Source organism: Antennarius striatus, chromosome 19 (genome assembly GCF_040054535.1).
Source record: "Antennarius striatus isolate MH-2024 chromosome 19, ASM4005453v1, whole genome shotgun sequence".
NCBI classification, from domain to species: domain Eukaryota; kingdom Metazoa; phylum Chordata; class Actinopteri; order Lophiiformes; family Antennariidae; genus Antennarius; species Antennarius striatus.
In genome coordinates, this window is record NC_090794.1 from 14,042,017 (window position 1) to 14,058,460 (window position 16,444).

Sequence of the window (16,444 nt, forward strand, 5' to 3'; positions counted from 1 at the left end):
CTTGATTGGCCTGAGAACACCTTGGCATTCCTCCAGAGGAGTTGGTGGAAGTGTCTGGGGAGATGACTGTCTGGGCTTCCCTGCTCAAGCTGCTGCCCCCCACAACTCAAGCGGCTGAAAACAAATGAATGAACAATGTTGATGAATATCTCAACATTAAGCATTCAGATGTTTTAATAAAAGTGTGTGAGCAGGGTGATGGAAACAAAAACGACACTAAAAGTGTAAGGAGAGGATAGTAGAGAATAATACCCTTGTCTACAAAGTTTGTTTGACTGGTTGATCCAGAGCTGTAAATACCCCAACAACAGCCTGACAAAAGTAGAAATATTCAGGTCAGACCTGCTGAAAAACAGGTCTGTTTTATTATGCTTTTTCAACCCGTAGTCCAACGTATTCAGTATATTGCTAGAAAATGCTGAACATTTAGATAGCATTGCTGCAGTTAACACAGCATGCTTTTGAGGTTGTGACAGCATTTGTCATCCCAACAGGGTGAGGTATCATGAACACTGTATGTATTAAATATTTTTCTTTAATTGAGATCTCGCTTCTGACTTTGGATGGCTACCTTTGCCAGGTCTCTTGTAAAAACGATGTATCATCATGTATCATAAATGTAACATAAATGAATATATTAATGTCTTTAGTTGCTTGGCAAAATCTTCCTGATGTCTTTCATGTGACCTGTCTTCATCTGTACAATTCTTCCTCAACCCCTTCAACTGAGTCCTTTTTAGTTTTGTTCTTATCATTCATTCCTAAGGGGTACTTGTGTCAACCTTAAGGGCCCTCAGGTACGACTGTGAGGAAAATACCTTTTAAGAAATATTTTGCTTTTACTATGAGCTCCTTAAGATATGATGGCTCCTGATCATGAATAGCTTTTCAGGTTGTCAGTTTATCCATTCATCCGTTTTCTTGAACATGAGCTGATTGCGATTGTTTTGTCTGCAATCGCTGAGCCTATTTCAGTTTAAATGTGAGAGAGAGGCAAAGTGCACACCAAATGAAAAACCAGTTCATCATAGGCTCTATTGTCAATGCTCTTGAACTGACATGTTTGTGACGAGAGTTACAGCATTCATTAGGGATAAATGATTAGTGTACCTGTCATTTGTTATATCCTCATTCATACACCTGCAAAGTTGTGTGCATGTGAGTGTGTGTGTGTGTGTGTGTGTGCGTGCGTGCGTGCGTGCGTGTGCATGTGTGTGTGATATTTTGGAGTGTGATTGAGACTAGCTTAAGTGCATAAATGATAAGCAGAGGTCAAAGATCAGAATTTGACATCTTCTTTTGAACTTTCCTGTTTGATCACATTTTATACTTTGTGTCTTTCCGTTTATCATCTTTTACCACTGCGGCATATACTTAAATGCGACAATATTTCAGTAGATTTCATGCAAAGTTTGGAAGATTTGGGCTCAAGATACAATAAAAATCTACTCATCAGTTTAATCTCTATCAGTGTAATTTATATATCAATGTTTTTCTGTATGCTTGTGTTTGCAGACGTTCCCGTTCCCCGGCCAGGTAGTTTATAACCGTGTGGGGAAGTGCGGCAGTCGGACTGTGGTCATCTTGTTAAGATCACTGGCTGAGAAACACCAGTTTAACCTGGTCTCCTCAGAAATACACAATAGAACACGCCTCACAAAACATGAACAGGTGAGATAAACAAGGTGATGTTGCAGAAGGTGACATATATAAAGCCTTACTCTGGTCAGAGGTTTTGTAATGCTTTTATTTACCCATTGTGTTTTAAAAGTGTGAATGTGACATGTGATGTATTTTGTACCAGTTTCTCATTTCTCAGCATCATAAATTCATACTTCACAGTAAATAAAAAATAAAACAGAAATAATTGTTAAATGTAACAAAAACTCTTACCTCCATGTCTGCTTATTAACTTTTTCAGTCTTCAGTCATATCCCATCTCTGTTTTTCTGTCATTTCAACAATAATGAGCAGAGCTAGAGAAACTTCTTTTATTATTTCCCGACATCTCTTGAGGATCTTTTATTTATATAATTTCTTTAAAAAGCAGGTGTGTGCCAAAACAAATGCTAGTGAGTAATAAACATTGTTGAATGTTACTGATTTATTTCCATTAAATGCTGAAGCTTCTGTCCAAATTCTGATCAATATGTAAAAAATGTAAATAGAATATCTAAAATACTGTATGTAAATTTTATACTTTCCATCAACACAAGTTTAGCATTTTCTGGACACTGTTTGTCTCAAGACATCCAAGCCCAGGTTTTTACAAAGGCCTTGTCTTCATTGGCTGATGTGCACTGTGAGACCTGAAGCATTACAGAGCATGAACCCAGAAATGGAGCAGATATTCAGACTTTTATCCATTAATCAGGAAAGATAACTTACTGTGGTTAACATAAGTGTATCCTGCAACAGATAATGTGATAAGTAGTTTGACAGAAAGTCTTTTGGTCCTTAAAGTTTTCACAGTTATCTGTCCTGAGAAGCATCATGAAGAATCCGCCATTGGAATCCCAGTGGTGGAGGATTGATTGATTGATTGATTGAGTGATTGATTGATCGACAGACATATTTAGCAGTAACAACTGCAGAACTATTTTGGTTTGTCAGAGCCAGTGCGAGGCCAAGATCCCTCATATCCACTTTCATCAGTTTCCTAATGATGCAATGCTTCCTTTTCATCTGAGTGAGTGGGTGAAATGGTTGTATTACTGACTCACATCCTTTTTTGATGTTGTTGACACTATTATTAGCAATTGGTCACTGCTGTCGTTTTTGAGTGGTCAGCAGATTCCAAATGTTTAAAACCATTACAGTCTGATTCAGTGTAATATTAATGCCAATATTGAAACGCCTCCTTGTTTATCCATTTATCAAACCCTGAACTGCTGAGGCAAAATACCGTATGAGTCATTACTTCTCTTGACATAAAACATCTCTGTGAATGGTCCCAAGTAAAGCTCCTCCTCTTCGTGTGCATTCCGATGTCTGCGCTTGTGTTAGGGTCAGGTTAGAGTGTGTGATCTTTCAAAATGTGTCTCCATCTTTGTGTATTTATTTGCATGTGTACTTAACATCTCTATGTTGACCTATACAGATCCAGACACGCGTCGCCTAAGTTTAGAGAGGCTAGTCTCATCAGTTGTGGTTCTGGCTCAAGACTGCAGTTTCTGGATCGTTTTCCAGCTGGCTCTCCAAGTAGTCAGCTAATGGGTTTGCCCAAGGTTGATGTCTTGAGCATGGTTTGCCAAAACATGAAGGTTCCTTGTATGTCTGGAGCTTTGCAGACCTTCTTTAGATTTAAGGCAAATAGTGACCCATCTATCCCTTTCAGTGTAGGGATATCAGGCTAAGTGGGAGGAGAAGTGTAAGACATGTCCAAGAAAAAAAAACAAAAAACATCTGCCTTAATAGCCTCCAGAAACAGAAAGACAGCATTTTTATTGTGAGTGTGTCTGTGTTCATGTGGGATCCTGTTTCCTCCCTCTTACCAGGAACATTAACCAGCAGACAGATGCTCCACAGCCAAGAACCTTGTGTATCTGCATCACATAGCCACAGATACGTAAACACTGAAAAGTGTCTAGCCCCAGCAGAAACACAGATTGAAAATACTTACTCCTTCGTAGTATGTCGTCAGCTACACTCATAGCAACAGATTATTGCTTTGGATCACTTGCAGGGCACTTTATTTGTGTCGTAAAAGATGTTAAAGTAATTGGCTTGCTAAACTTTGCTGAATTCTTTTTAGAGAAATGTCCCATATTGTCAGATACAGTGTATGTTTCCAGCACAGGTTTCCAGCATTGTTTTGGTTTCATTTTTGAAATCAGATATATGGAGACACATTTAATGGATATGAATGCACAGTGGTATTCATAGCATTTGGTGTTTTTCTGGATCTTCCTTCATTTCCTCTGATGAGCCCTGTGTGGGCGCCACGGGGGCTCAGGAAAGAGCGGGGTGGGGGCTTGCAGGTATGCCTGGAATCTCAGACTGTCCACTACTTTCTCTATGGCTCCCTGCAGTTTTCTTGCTTGTGAGTGAGAGGAGGTCTGACCAGACAGATTAGAGGGGTGGGTCAGGAAATAGTCACACACACACACATACCCACACACACACACACACACACATGCACACACACATGCACACGCATATGCTCGCAACAAATGCTCAACACATCAACCTGGGTGTGGGGGGGGAAGGACCTCAGAGGTTAGCTCTATGCTAATTGGTGTGGACTAATAGTCAAGGGGGGCAGGTTGAGGAAAATAACCGTTGTAGAAGTGGAATGGATTAATAGGGACAGAGCATGCAGAAGAGATTTATTCTGTATTTTGCTGTAGCAGAGATCCTCAGTTGAAAGAGAGTGAGTGGAAATGTACTGAGTTTATAGAGAAGAAGGAGGGTGTGAAACCCAAATGTGACTGGGGCCTCATATTAACTGCCTTGTGTACATAGACAAGTATACATATTACCTTTGCTATCCAAATAGTCCTGCTCTGATGTAAGAGGTGCCCATACATAGTTCAGCATGACACACAAACAGTCCCTCAGCTGATCAATGCACTCTAGTAGGTTATTACTGTATATAAAGAAAGATTCAGTCTCTCAAGAGAGGACAGAGGATGTGAATCAGATACCTAATAAAGACCAAATGGCCTCAGATTTTATCAAGAGAATATCCCAGTCAAGTTAAACATATTAGATAATGGGGATTAAGTTGTAGTATTAAGCAATGATCTTAAGGTTTGTTATTAGTTCGTGGTGTAAGCTCCCAGGTGGGCTGTGGGTGTCAAAACCTTCACCTTGCATTGGATACCAAAACTAAAACTAGACTGAGGACTTAAAACATAATTATATTATGATTGACTGAAGGTTCCTTGATATTCTGAAATCCATGCATCATTTGTGACTCCTTCTTTAAGCCAGATATGAACTCCAGCAGCTCAGTTTTGCAGTTGTTGGAAAGACACTTCTATAGACTCAACCCTTTGATGCTGCTGAATACACCTGGACAGGTGTACAAAGTTTCATTTTAGAAAACCATGTACCAGACAGGATGAATCGTAACTTTGATGTTCCTCAGGCCTTTATTTCATGGTTTTTAAAGGAATTTCCAAACCTATATTTTTATATTCTGATTTTCTCTCATTCATAAGTTAAGATGTTGAACAAAGACGGTGAAAATTATACATGCTAAGCCTCAGCATTGTCACATTGTAAGTATGCTGACATTCAGTTCAAAGCAGTTCAGGTTCACAGGGGAGACCAGGTCAATGCTGCAATCTGAGCGGCTGAAATGGTTTTAAAGAACCCATCAGAGCACAACAGAATACAATCCTACGCCATTGCATGCATACAAGGTTATTTTACTGAAGGAGTCAAACTGGCTAATAAGAGCAGTCTTCAGAATGGTGAATTAGTGCTCCATTAGTGCTCCATTCCTTTGACTGTTTCTGCATAATTAGACATCTCCTGGTCTCTTTCCTTGCAGTTCTCTTTTGGCCTTGGCTTGTGTTTTACTGTTAGCAGAGGGACTCATTGAATTTCTAATGTGCAGTGTTTGTGTTTTTTATTATCCACTTGGACTTATCATGCACCAGACTAGACTGGCTTCTAGACCTTTCCTGTCACCTACTGTTAGCTTTACAGGCTAAGTTTGCCCCACTAGAAGGGAAATTTATGATCAAATGAAAAGGGACACATGCTTCTTATAAGATATACAACTTGGAGAGAATGTTATCATCTTGTTGAATTAAAGAATTGATTGCTCAGACATTGCCCTTCTGAGTAGTCCAAAGTCCTCTGACTCGGATATTTCCTGTGTAGTCAGGCAGAAACACTTCAGAATCTTCTATTGCATTAACTCACTCTTTTTCCCACGAGTCTGACTTCTAATCCAAGCCAATAAATTTGCCCAGTATGAGCATATTTAAAGTATAAAGAAAAACTAAGAGGTTCTATACAGTTTAAACAATCACATTTGTATATTTCCTTTTATTAATCCTTTTCCTGCATTTTGAGTGCATCAGTTTGAGCTGCACCTTGCGTATATTTTGAGTAAGTTTGGTGACAGGAACTTGCCCGTACTTGTGTGTACTGTATGTTTATGTAACAGTTGGTTGATGTCATTGGTTTGGATTCGGTCGGCAGTTTTCTCAGATAATTGTCTCTCTTGAAGGCAGGTTCTGTTGTGATTAATTCTGTGAGATATATCACGTCACTTCTGTGTTTTGTTTTCATTTCTTACAGATAGATCTCATGAGAAACATCAGTAATATCCCACCGCCATTCCTTTATGAAAGGCATGTGCATTTCCTCAACTTTTCGAGGTATGGAAGTTCACCAGTCAGCACTGTGTCTTAACACAATCACTTGCAGTGTCCCGCTGTTGTATCCTAAATAAAACAAGCTTTGACTTTGTTTGGTTTTTTTTTGTCATTGTAAGGGTCAGGCTAGAGGAGCCCGTCTATATCAACATAATCCGGGATCCGATCAGTCGGTTCCTTTCTAACTACTTCTTCCGTCGCTTTGGTGACTGGAAGGGTGAACAGAACCACTTCGTCCGGACTCCAGGGATGAAAGATGATGAGAGATATCTGGTGAGTCTCATGCTTTTAAACACCACTAAAATTACAAATTCACATTCATTCACAGGCATTATATACTGTAAAATTTTACCTGTTAATTTCAGAGCAAACAAGCCAATTCAGTCTCACATAAAGCTACAGGTGGGATGACAAGTGCAGAACGTGACTGAGCATTGGTATTGCGTCCTTGTTTGTCTCAATACCACACAAACCAGTTTTTTAAACGTTTGGTAACTTCTGTTGAGACATGACTGAAATTTTGCCTACTGTTATTGTATTATAACATGGCTCTGATGCATCTAAGTTAGAGTTTTAAACCTCCTGCTGTCATCAAAAGGAACAGCCCCATTTTAACTGATTTTATGTGCAATATGAATACATACATTATGTGTTCAATCTTTTGAGAGATGGTAATGACACTGTTCTGTACTTTGCTCTGGAAACACACCGTATAATTATTAACTGTTGTGTCATTACATAAATGAATGATACCACAGTAGTCTGGCTGACACCTTCTTTGTCAGTATGAGTTTTCTTGAGATTTGTGTTGTTATTATGAGACAAACATATAAATTAGAAAAAAATTAGATGCAAACAAAGATTTCTTAAATGCAGAAATGTGTGTAAACCACCCTGCCTTGTCTTTGAGGATGCCCAACGCCTTGTGTTTCTCGAAGTAATCAGGAAAAATATAAGGTTTTTTGGGGATTGGTATCAGGTATCTAGTTCAAATGTTATTCAGATATAAGCTAGATGCCTGATGCACCCTCACCATATTACAAATTGCATCTTCCAATGTACCTTGTGGAAGTATTTACCACATTAGTATCATCGATAGGAAATTTCAGCCCGCAAAGTGCATTGAATTAACTGGTGGCTAATGTACAGTTTGAAACTCTTCTGAGTTCAGTGGAACAACAAAATAATGATAATTTTTAAAAAAACAACATTTTGGCTCAAAGTATTTTGCTTGATATGCCCTACTTGAATTGTCAAAGATGTTGTGCCTTATTAATACCAAGACACAAACAGTTATTCTGCACAACATCCATGTTCCCAGACAGCTCCAAAGGCCGCAGCGAGGCTAACAGAAGGAGTGGATGTCATTTGGCTTGAGTCTAACTTGGTGTAATTAAGTGCTGCTCTGTTTTCGCTGGGGTTTTGTAGCATGTGAGTTGAGTTATTAAAGTATGCAGACCACGGGGGCCTATTTCTGGATTTGGGGTGGAGGGGGGCTAGAGTTGCACAGGGGTGCTGTGTGGCTATCAATTGACTTACCTGTGTGTGTGTGTGTGTGTGTGTGTGTGTGTGCGTGTGTGTCTCTGTGCGTGTGCGTGTGTGTGACTAAATATTTCCAAAGTGATGACATTTTGTTGGTGCTTCCTTCTTTTCTCATGCTAATTTAAATAGCTAAGATCGAGCTCTGTGAGTCACTTAAGAGTATTGTCTTGGCCTCTTTCCCATAGTAGTGTAAGCTCCACTTCCCCTGATCAGGGGTCATTTTCTTGCAGTTTGATGAACTCCCATCTCTTTTCATTTAACCATTTCCATAAAGGTCATGTCATGGTAGTGCCACACTACCATCACTGCTTTTGAATGCAGCCACTGATTAAGCTTAATTTTGTACATTGGTGCTTATTGTGTGTTTCTGTGAGCTTGTGCTGAGGCAAATTTCTACATTTTTATACATTGCATTGGAGATGACTAGAATTTTTTGCAATTCACAGAAATGCAGTAGTGATTTTCAGCAGTATTGTCATTGCGTACGTCTAGAAAATGTCCTTGTAGAGAGTTCAGGTCCAGGCTTGAGGCCAGGAGATGAATGTCTTAGTCTCAAGTATCTAAGTGTGCATCGGTGTTAGTGCCTGCCTGTATCAACAATCTAAGCCCAGACTAGTCCTGGGTTTATTCCCTGCCTGGAATGCATTAGCGCGGCCTGTCGTGTGCTGGTTGTATGTGAGAGGTGTCAATGAAAGAACACTGTCAGTTTGTCTCTTTGCCGAGGCTGAAGGATCCTGATGCACATGTTCCTAAGACATTCCTGTGGTCTAGCTGGATTTTCCATCAGTCTCCACATCCTTGTTTCATTCACGTATACGTGACACTATATACTTCTCAGAGGCATCCTTTAAGCATTGGAATGTTTATCTGCTTGGTTCCCCTACGTAAAAATAATAAACAGATGATTAGCCAATCAGATGACAGGCATTATTCGGCTGTTCCCTATTAGGAAGACACAAACAAGTGCAGGAACTATGTAAGAGCAGATTTATGAAATAACCTTATGAGAAAACCCAACTCTCAAACAGCGCTTCAGGCATTTTAAATGGGGAGTGGCAATGCTAGGCCTAATTTCCTGGTGCAATAAACAGGTGAAAAACAATCATGACATTCTGATGACACCCAGACCTTATAGTTCAGACAGAGCGGTTCTCTGTCTAGCCTTTTGCTGCCTGGTCATCAATGTATGCAGGTTTTGATTTGGTGTTAGCCCCTTGAAATAACTTTTATTTTTAATTGTTCTTTTTTTTTTTAATAAACTACAATTCATAGACACATTACAGATTACCAATCAGTATCACTTGAACATTTGACGTGATTTCATACAACAGAGCATGTATGTCATGTGTGTGATGTAGCCTAGTGATGATTTGTGAAATACTTTATAAAGACTTAATGTAAAGCTTGGTCACTTGAGTCTACTCCTCTATGTTGCTCCCATGTAGGGCAGTGGCCCTGTTTTGTTAGGGGATGGAGAGTTAGAGGCCTCCTGACATCCCATCAAAGGGTTTTCAAACACAAACTCAAGACGGAAGAATATAAGATGAGAGTTGCCACTACCTTCTACTCCTCCCAGAATGCTTTGGAAATTTGCAATTTTTTAGAAAAATCATAGGACTACCTGATGAATATAGATGCAAATGAGCGTGTGACTGGATTGATGTAAAGTAGAAGAGGCACTATTTAGGCCCAATCCTAATTTCTCATTTAAACCCCACCCCATACTCTTGAGACTTTTTTAATTCTCCCCGCAGTGAAGTTTTGACTGCCAGTGGTTGTGATCATTTGTCAAGGAAATTGGATGACACTTGAATACTCCCAAGGAATTGTTCATTTTTTACATTGGAAAGAAGAGTGAGTTACAGTGATCAGATTTAAGCAATGCAATCGTATATTTATTAAAGATTTGAAATATAGTGAATTCTCTTTAGAGGATTCTCTGAAAGTCTCCCTTACTAAAACAGTTCAGATCCTGAGAACCCTGAATACACTGGTGTTACACACTTTATTGTACTGTAGGCAGGGTGTCAGTGACATTTCATTGGTTAGTTCACATCTGCATTAAATTGAGTAGGCCCCCTCCCATTCATGTAACCTGGAACACTCTCAGATATGTTTCACTATCTATTCAGCACAACATTTTCTTGTGTAACATTTTCTTGCGTATTACTCAATATTGTCTCTCTGCAACACTGTTACTTTTAATATATTAATCACTTCTCATGTTATCAATACACAAGCTATGTTGTGGTGTGGTGGACATGTTTTAACACAAAGAAATACGCAGACCTTTTCTTTTAGGCGTGTTACTCATGTATATACCTGGACAGGTACCAAACACTTGCAGAGTGTTATTAGTCAGTCAGAGAAGGCGAAGTCACACTTTATCATTCATGGAAACACAATTAATGTAGGAATGACAGATAGGAATGCAATTAGTTTACAATGTCCTATTGTCCAAGGCACTCACTCACTCCACCAGTTTAGCAGCACCAGCATCAGGGACATCTGACAAACTGCTGTAGGACCTGACTGTTTTATCTGAGCGTTTGCCAACGCCAATGTACCGGCAATAATTATCTTAACCATAGCATAATGTACTACTGCCCTACCCTCTTGTCATCTACTGATGACAAGAGGGTAGGGCTAAGAAGAATACTTGTTTTACTTATAGGCTCGGAGTTATGTTCATATTTGATATGTCCACTATGTGTGTGTCTGTAATGACACTGAAGAGAACAGCATTTGTCATCACAGTTTAATAAAACCATCTTCAGTAGTAGAGAAGTTCATTCATTCATTAGTTTTCCTACTCGCTTCATCCACTTGCGCGGGGCGCGGGGAGCTGGAGCCTATCCCAGCTGGCATAGGGCTTGGGGGGGGGCAAACTAAGGGAGCGATGCCAGTGCACCGCGGAGCTACACAGAGACATACACACACGCACACACACAATCATTCCTACGGGCAATTTGGAATGGCCAAATAACCTGCAGTGCATGCTTTTGGAGGTGGGAGGAAGCCGGACAACCCAGACAGAACCCACGCAGACGCGGGGAGAACATGCAAACTCCACACGGAGCGGGACTTGAACTCAGACCCGCCTTTTTGTGCAGCCACAGCGATACCTGGCACGCCACCGTGCCGCCCTAGTAGAAAAGTTCCCAGGGCAAATATGTTTAATCTAATGGCAGTAAAGAGCACACAATGACAGGTCAATCAATCAATCATCCCCTGACACGTTGAGCTGTCATAACAAGCTGTATGTTTTCACATCGGGTTTTGACCAAGCAAGTGAGGTAATGGTATTTTTGTACATGCATTTTGAAAAAATAAACAAAGTATCTCATGTTTTAATGCTGCTGGTGTATGAATTTCTGTTGTTGACAACACCTGACATTTGTCTGCTGTGTCTGTATCATGCTGATTCTAACACACAAAACTAAAGGTTAAAGTAGCTTTAACTAATATTTTGAGTCATAGTAATGAAAAGGCTCCAGGCAGTAACTGGATGATACCTGCTTTACAGTCTACAGGAGACAGAGAATGTCTGGTGAATGCATTCAGGCAATTTAAGAGTCGACTCTTTTGTTCAGAGCCAGTGAAGACCATAAATAACTTTGAAATGTACTAAAAGCTGCATTTTTTTTTCCATTGAGATTGTTGATGTGGGAAAAGTGTACAGGACAGATGCTGTTCCTGCTGAGACAGACCGCAGTAGCTCGTAGTGTCAGATGTGCAAGAATTGGAACAACGAGCCTGAGTGTACTTTGGAGTTGAGTCATATTGTATCGTTCAAAATAATATGTTTAAAAATGTATTGCCTGTGTTGTACTACCTGTTGTACTGCCTGTTGTACTACCTATGTTGTACTGCCTGTTGTACTGCCTGTTTACAGTGGGTCTGAGAGGACTGCAATTCTGTCTGTGCTGTACAGTGTGTCGTGCATATGTTGTACACTTGACAATAAAGCTGACTTTGACTTTAATTTGACATATATTTATATATACAATATGTTTAATGAATTTCTTAAACATATTGTGTACAAGCGTACTTTGAAGATGTCACAAATCAAATATACTGTATTATATCATTATTGTTAACATTTCCTTAAAATGTTGTGATATTATTTTCTGACCACATCGCCCACCCCCAGTGTGTAGGCAGGATCTGCTTTGTTTTGATGTTATTGTAAGAAAATTAGTTGTGGGCACGTTCCTCCAGGCCCCCCTAATGTTGGGGGTCAAAGCAGAAGAGAGACTTCCAGGCAATTTGGTACTTAATACGATCCACGGGGAGTTGATTGTATTAAAAAAATATTACAGACAGTGTGTGTGTGTGTGTGTGTGTGTGTGTGTGTGTGTGTGTGTGTGTGCGCGCGTGCATGTGCTTAGATGTCAAGTTCAAACAGGTCCCTCTTGCTTTCTGCAAGGCTGCTGCCAACCACACGCTGAATGAAATCATCTCAGGTTATATATGCAAATATTACATATTTGCATGAATTTGCATAAAATGCATAATGTTGCATTACATGCCTTAGTACTCCACTCACGTCAAACCAAATAGAAGCCTGAGATCAATAATGGTACATACCGTACCAGAAATTCCTCATTTATTGTTGGGCTGTCATGCTTTATTGATTGCATCAATAAATACATTTACCGTCATTGATGCTTTGCCAAAGGATCATTTACACAGGTGCCAATGAGGTGTTTTTGACAGCTCAATCACCTGGTTTCTATTTTATAGCCTTTGACCCGCCCACATCTCACCCTCAAGCTCAGTGTTCGTGTCCCCCGGGGAAAGTGTGGATCTCTGGTGCTGTCTCAACCCAACTTGATTAAATAGATTAAACCCAAGCTTTGACGCAATCTCTGCACTTTCACTCACCGTCAGTGGTTCAGATAGTGTACATGTCATGTGTGTGTACACAAGCAGAGCGAGACTGAGGGAGAAGGAGTCGTGCTTCATCCAGTCTCTCAGGACTTGTTGCCATCCATTAGACTTACGTCAGCTGACATGGCTTTGACTGTTAGTTCCACAGTGTCGGCCAACTTCTCCCATGCGTGTGCTTTTAATCTTGTGTTGTTGTTTTTTTCATTTAATTATAATAGTTCCCACATTTGTGCGACTGATCACAAATGTGATCTCATCACGCTTAATGTGAATTTGTGAGTTAGATGTTCATCCCGTCTTCATAACTATACAATGACAAACTATTGTTTCTGTTGTGGAGAATCTCTGTAGTCTCTGCTAATATTTCATAGAAGTCTCGTTCAGATGGGGATAACTACATCCTGCTGGGGTGAAGGGTTATTGCTGTTTTTGCGTTCAGGATTTTGTTTTGCACCATCTTTCGGTAAACCTGAGATCACAGCAGGACTGGGGAAGGCCTCCCTCTAGTGGCAGAAATAAATTACTACAATTCTATTTGAATGACAAACTTTTTGATATCCATTAAGAAGTAATCACTCCAATGTATTTGTCTCCTTTCAGGATATCAATGTGTGCATTTTAGAGAATTACCCTGAGTGCTCCAACCCCAGAGTTTTCTATATCATCCCCTACTTCTGTGGACAGCATCCTCAGTGCAGGTATGTACACACTCATGGTGTGATACATTTAAATGCTTCAGATATTTTGTGATCTTTCATTTGTTTTATTTTAGGTAAGGTGGCCCTGTTGCCATTTTTGCTTTTCTGTTGTACTTAAATGGTCTTCTCTTTCCATCAGAGAGCCAGGAGTGTGGGCTCTGGAAAAGGCCAAACAGCATGTGATGGAGAACTACCTCCTTGTTGGTATCCTGGAGGAGCTAGAGGACGTTTTTCTCATGTTAGAGAGGCTCTTACCTCATTATTTTACTGGAGTACTCAGCATCTACAAGAGTAATGGTAGGTATCATGTGAATGACTTTTGCTTCCTTCAGAAATCTAACATTGGGAAATGTGTTGTTCTAGTTAATTCCCCTGACGGAACCTCCTTAAGGGATCAATAAAGTTCTGCTCTACTCTCCACTCAAACGGATGTTTTATGTTGGATATATTCTTCTCAAGCTGCCCTGCTTTTATTCTCTCTGCAGACTTTAAGAAGATGGGGAACATGACAGGCACAGTGCGTAAACACACACCTACTCTGGAGGCTCTGCAGGTGCTCTACAATCGTATGCACTTTGAGTATGAGTTCTACAACTTTGTCCGTGACCAGTTCCATCTCTTGAAGAAAAAAATTGGCCTCAAGTCTGTCTCGCAACCCCCTGCGTACTCACCTGCTTTCCTGCGAGAGCTAGCCGTCCGAACCCCCGAGCCTCTGGATGATGATGAAGAACTTGACGCAAACCTGGAGGATGCCAAAAGCTGGCTGGTCCATCCCTAAGGGCTGTTTGATGAAGAGTGAACATGGTCAAAAAAAAAACAAAAAACTAAAGCTGATTGGCTAGAATTGGCTGGAGGCAGCCTGAGGGCAAAGGAGAGTTACCCGTCTTTCACATTCCTAAGAAAAGTGAGGTGTGTTTGTGGGTGGTGTGCGGATCATGAGGCTCATGACTGCGTGGGCTCTGTTTTCTATCTGCGGTACTCTCCTATCATGACAGGCTCAGCACTGAGGACTAGGGTTGTGTAATTGGGTGCACAAAATGCTCTATTTAAAAAATGACTAAGGACAATGGGAAATAATGTTAAACTCACTTTACTTGACTCAAGTTTGTTTTAAATTGAGTTAATTTTTGGGTGTGTCGATGTAAAAAAAAAAGAATTTAAAAGAAAATCCCTCATTGTCGTTATCTCCAGGAGAGATTAGCACAAGGTGTGGATAGCTGAGTGCTTTGGGAAATATTCTTCAAGTTTTTCGCTGGGTGTTTACTTTTCAGGAGAGGACTTTAGAGACATTGCTCAAGAAAAAGGTCCATTCTCTGTGAAATGGTTAATGTCATAAAAGCTGGAATGGGAAAAGCGTATCTGCAAATACAAAACTACCAAAACCTTTTTGTATATCAGTTAGAGACTTTATTAAGTGCCAAACCTTGTTAAGAGTTCCAGTAACTGACAGGAATCTCTGTGCACAACTGGTGGAGCAGCGACATTGTGAAGTCAGCTATTATAACATTGGTTTTACGACATCTCATTTGATTTGTAAGATATTATGAGGTATAAATGAGGGTTGAACATGAAGCACTGTTATGAATTCAGAGAATTCCAACCATGTGTGCGCAAATGATTGAGTTTGACCAAACCAGCTAGGTATTTTAACATAGATTTATTATTCAGAGCAGATTATTCTTAAGAGTATAGACTGGCTGTAGTCAAACACTAAAAAGCATATATAGAGCGCAATTTGTTTTAGTCCAAAGTTTTAAAAATGGAGCTTGCCAAATACCAATGTTTCCACTGTGATGCATTCTCTGAATTTACTGCACTTTTTCTGAGGTGATTTTTTTTTTCTTGAAATTCTGCAGTGAAATAAGAGATTTTGTCTCAAAACTGGATGCTGATTGGCCTTTCATTATTTTTATTTTTTTTTAAAAAGATCATGTTATGGTTCAAGAATTCTTTCTTTCAGTTCAGTGTATTAGTGTGTGTTATGAGACAATACTATAACACAACATCTTAAATTCTGTGTGTGTGTGTGTGTGTGTGTGTGTGTGTGTGTGTGTGTGTGTGTGTGTGTGTGTGTGTGTGTGTGTGTGTGTGTGTGTGTGTGTGTGTGTGTGTGTGTGTGTGTGTGTGTGTGTGTGTGTGTGTGTGTGTGTGCTCTTCACAACTCAATTAAAAATCATCCGGAGAAGACTTAATATGTGATTGCCTTCTACAGATTTTACTCTGTCATCCTAATCACTACCCATCCTAATTATCATTACTTTTAAAATGTCTGATGTAGTTTTATTTTCTTTTTTTATTATTATTTTTTTTTGCCAGTTTAATTTATTTTTTTATTGATTTGCATTCCAGACAAGATTCTCAGGAAGGAAGAAAAATGTTAACTTGATAACTTAATCATTTGTATTTTTTGATTTTTGGTGGCTTTGAAAGTATTTTTTGGGACTAGAAGCAGATGAACACAACGAATGCAGTCTATAATTTTACAGTCTTCAAAATAAATGTCCTCTAGCTATTGCAGCTGTTGCCTCTGTCTCTGCTTTACTGTGTGAAATGTATTTATTCAGGCACTTGCTGTAGCTTCTTCTTCATTGGAGGAGCTGCCTGATGACTCCTCCTGCTTGATCAGCAGCTTTGCATAGAGAGGCCTCCAACATAAATTCTATGTCATCACCTTTCTTACCATGATGTGTGACTCTCTCTTCACTCCCTAGAAATTGATTCAACTTTCTTGTTTCTCAGATGTGAAATTACCTTGTTTTTTCCCCATGAATCCTGCCTTCTGATGTGGAATAGATATTTTCCACCTCCATTTGCAGTTGATCTCAACCCAGTGGTGTAACTATATTTACACAGAGCATCTTTGATTATTCATGCTGTGCGTATAAAAGAGTGCTGCTAAATGTGTTTGCTGTCCAAATCCCGGGAATGTGAGGATGATGTGACGCACGGCATGGAATGTAAAAATACAACACCACC

At 39.8% G+C, this 16,444-nt stretch overlaps 1 protein-coding gene across 2 annotated transcripts in view; it reads left to right on the plus strand.

Annotated features, from left to right (window-relative positions):
* Positions 1-15,985, plus strand: part of usta (uronyl 2-sulfotransferase a) — a 51,340-nt gene extending 35,355 nt beyond the window's left edge. Inside the window, exons 3-8 of one of the 2 annotated variants that reach the window (XM_068342916.1) lie at positions 1,516-1,671; positions 6,259-6,338; positions 6,455-6,608; positions 13,371-13,468; positions 13,608-13,765; positions 13,954-15,985. In XM_068342916.1, coding sequence (XP_068199017.1) covers positions 1,516-1,671; positions 6,259-6,338; positions 6,455-6,608; positions 13,371-13,468; positions 13,608-13,765; positions 13,954-14,246 — 939 coding nt within the window. In that variant the 3' untranslated portion in view covers positions 14,247-15,985. The remainder of the gene's footprint in view (positions 1-1,515; positions 1,672-6,258; positions 6,339-6,454; positions 6,609-13,370; positions 13,469-13,607; positions 13,766-13,953) is intronic. The other variant, XM_068342917.1, reaches the window with a different exon arrangement.
* Positions 15,986-16,444: the final 459 nt, after the last annotated feature.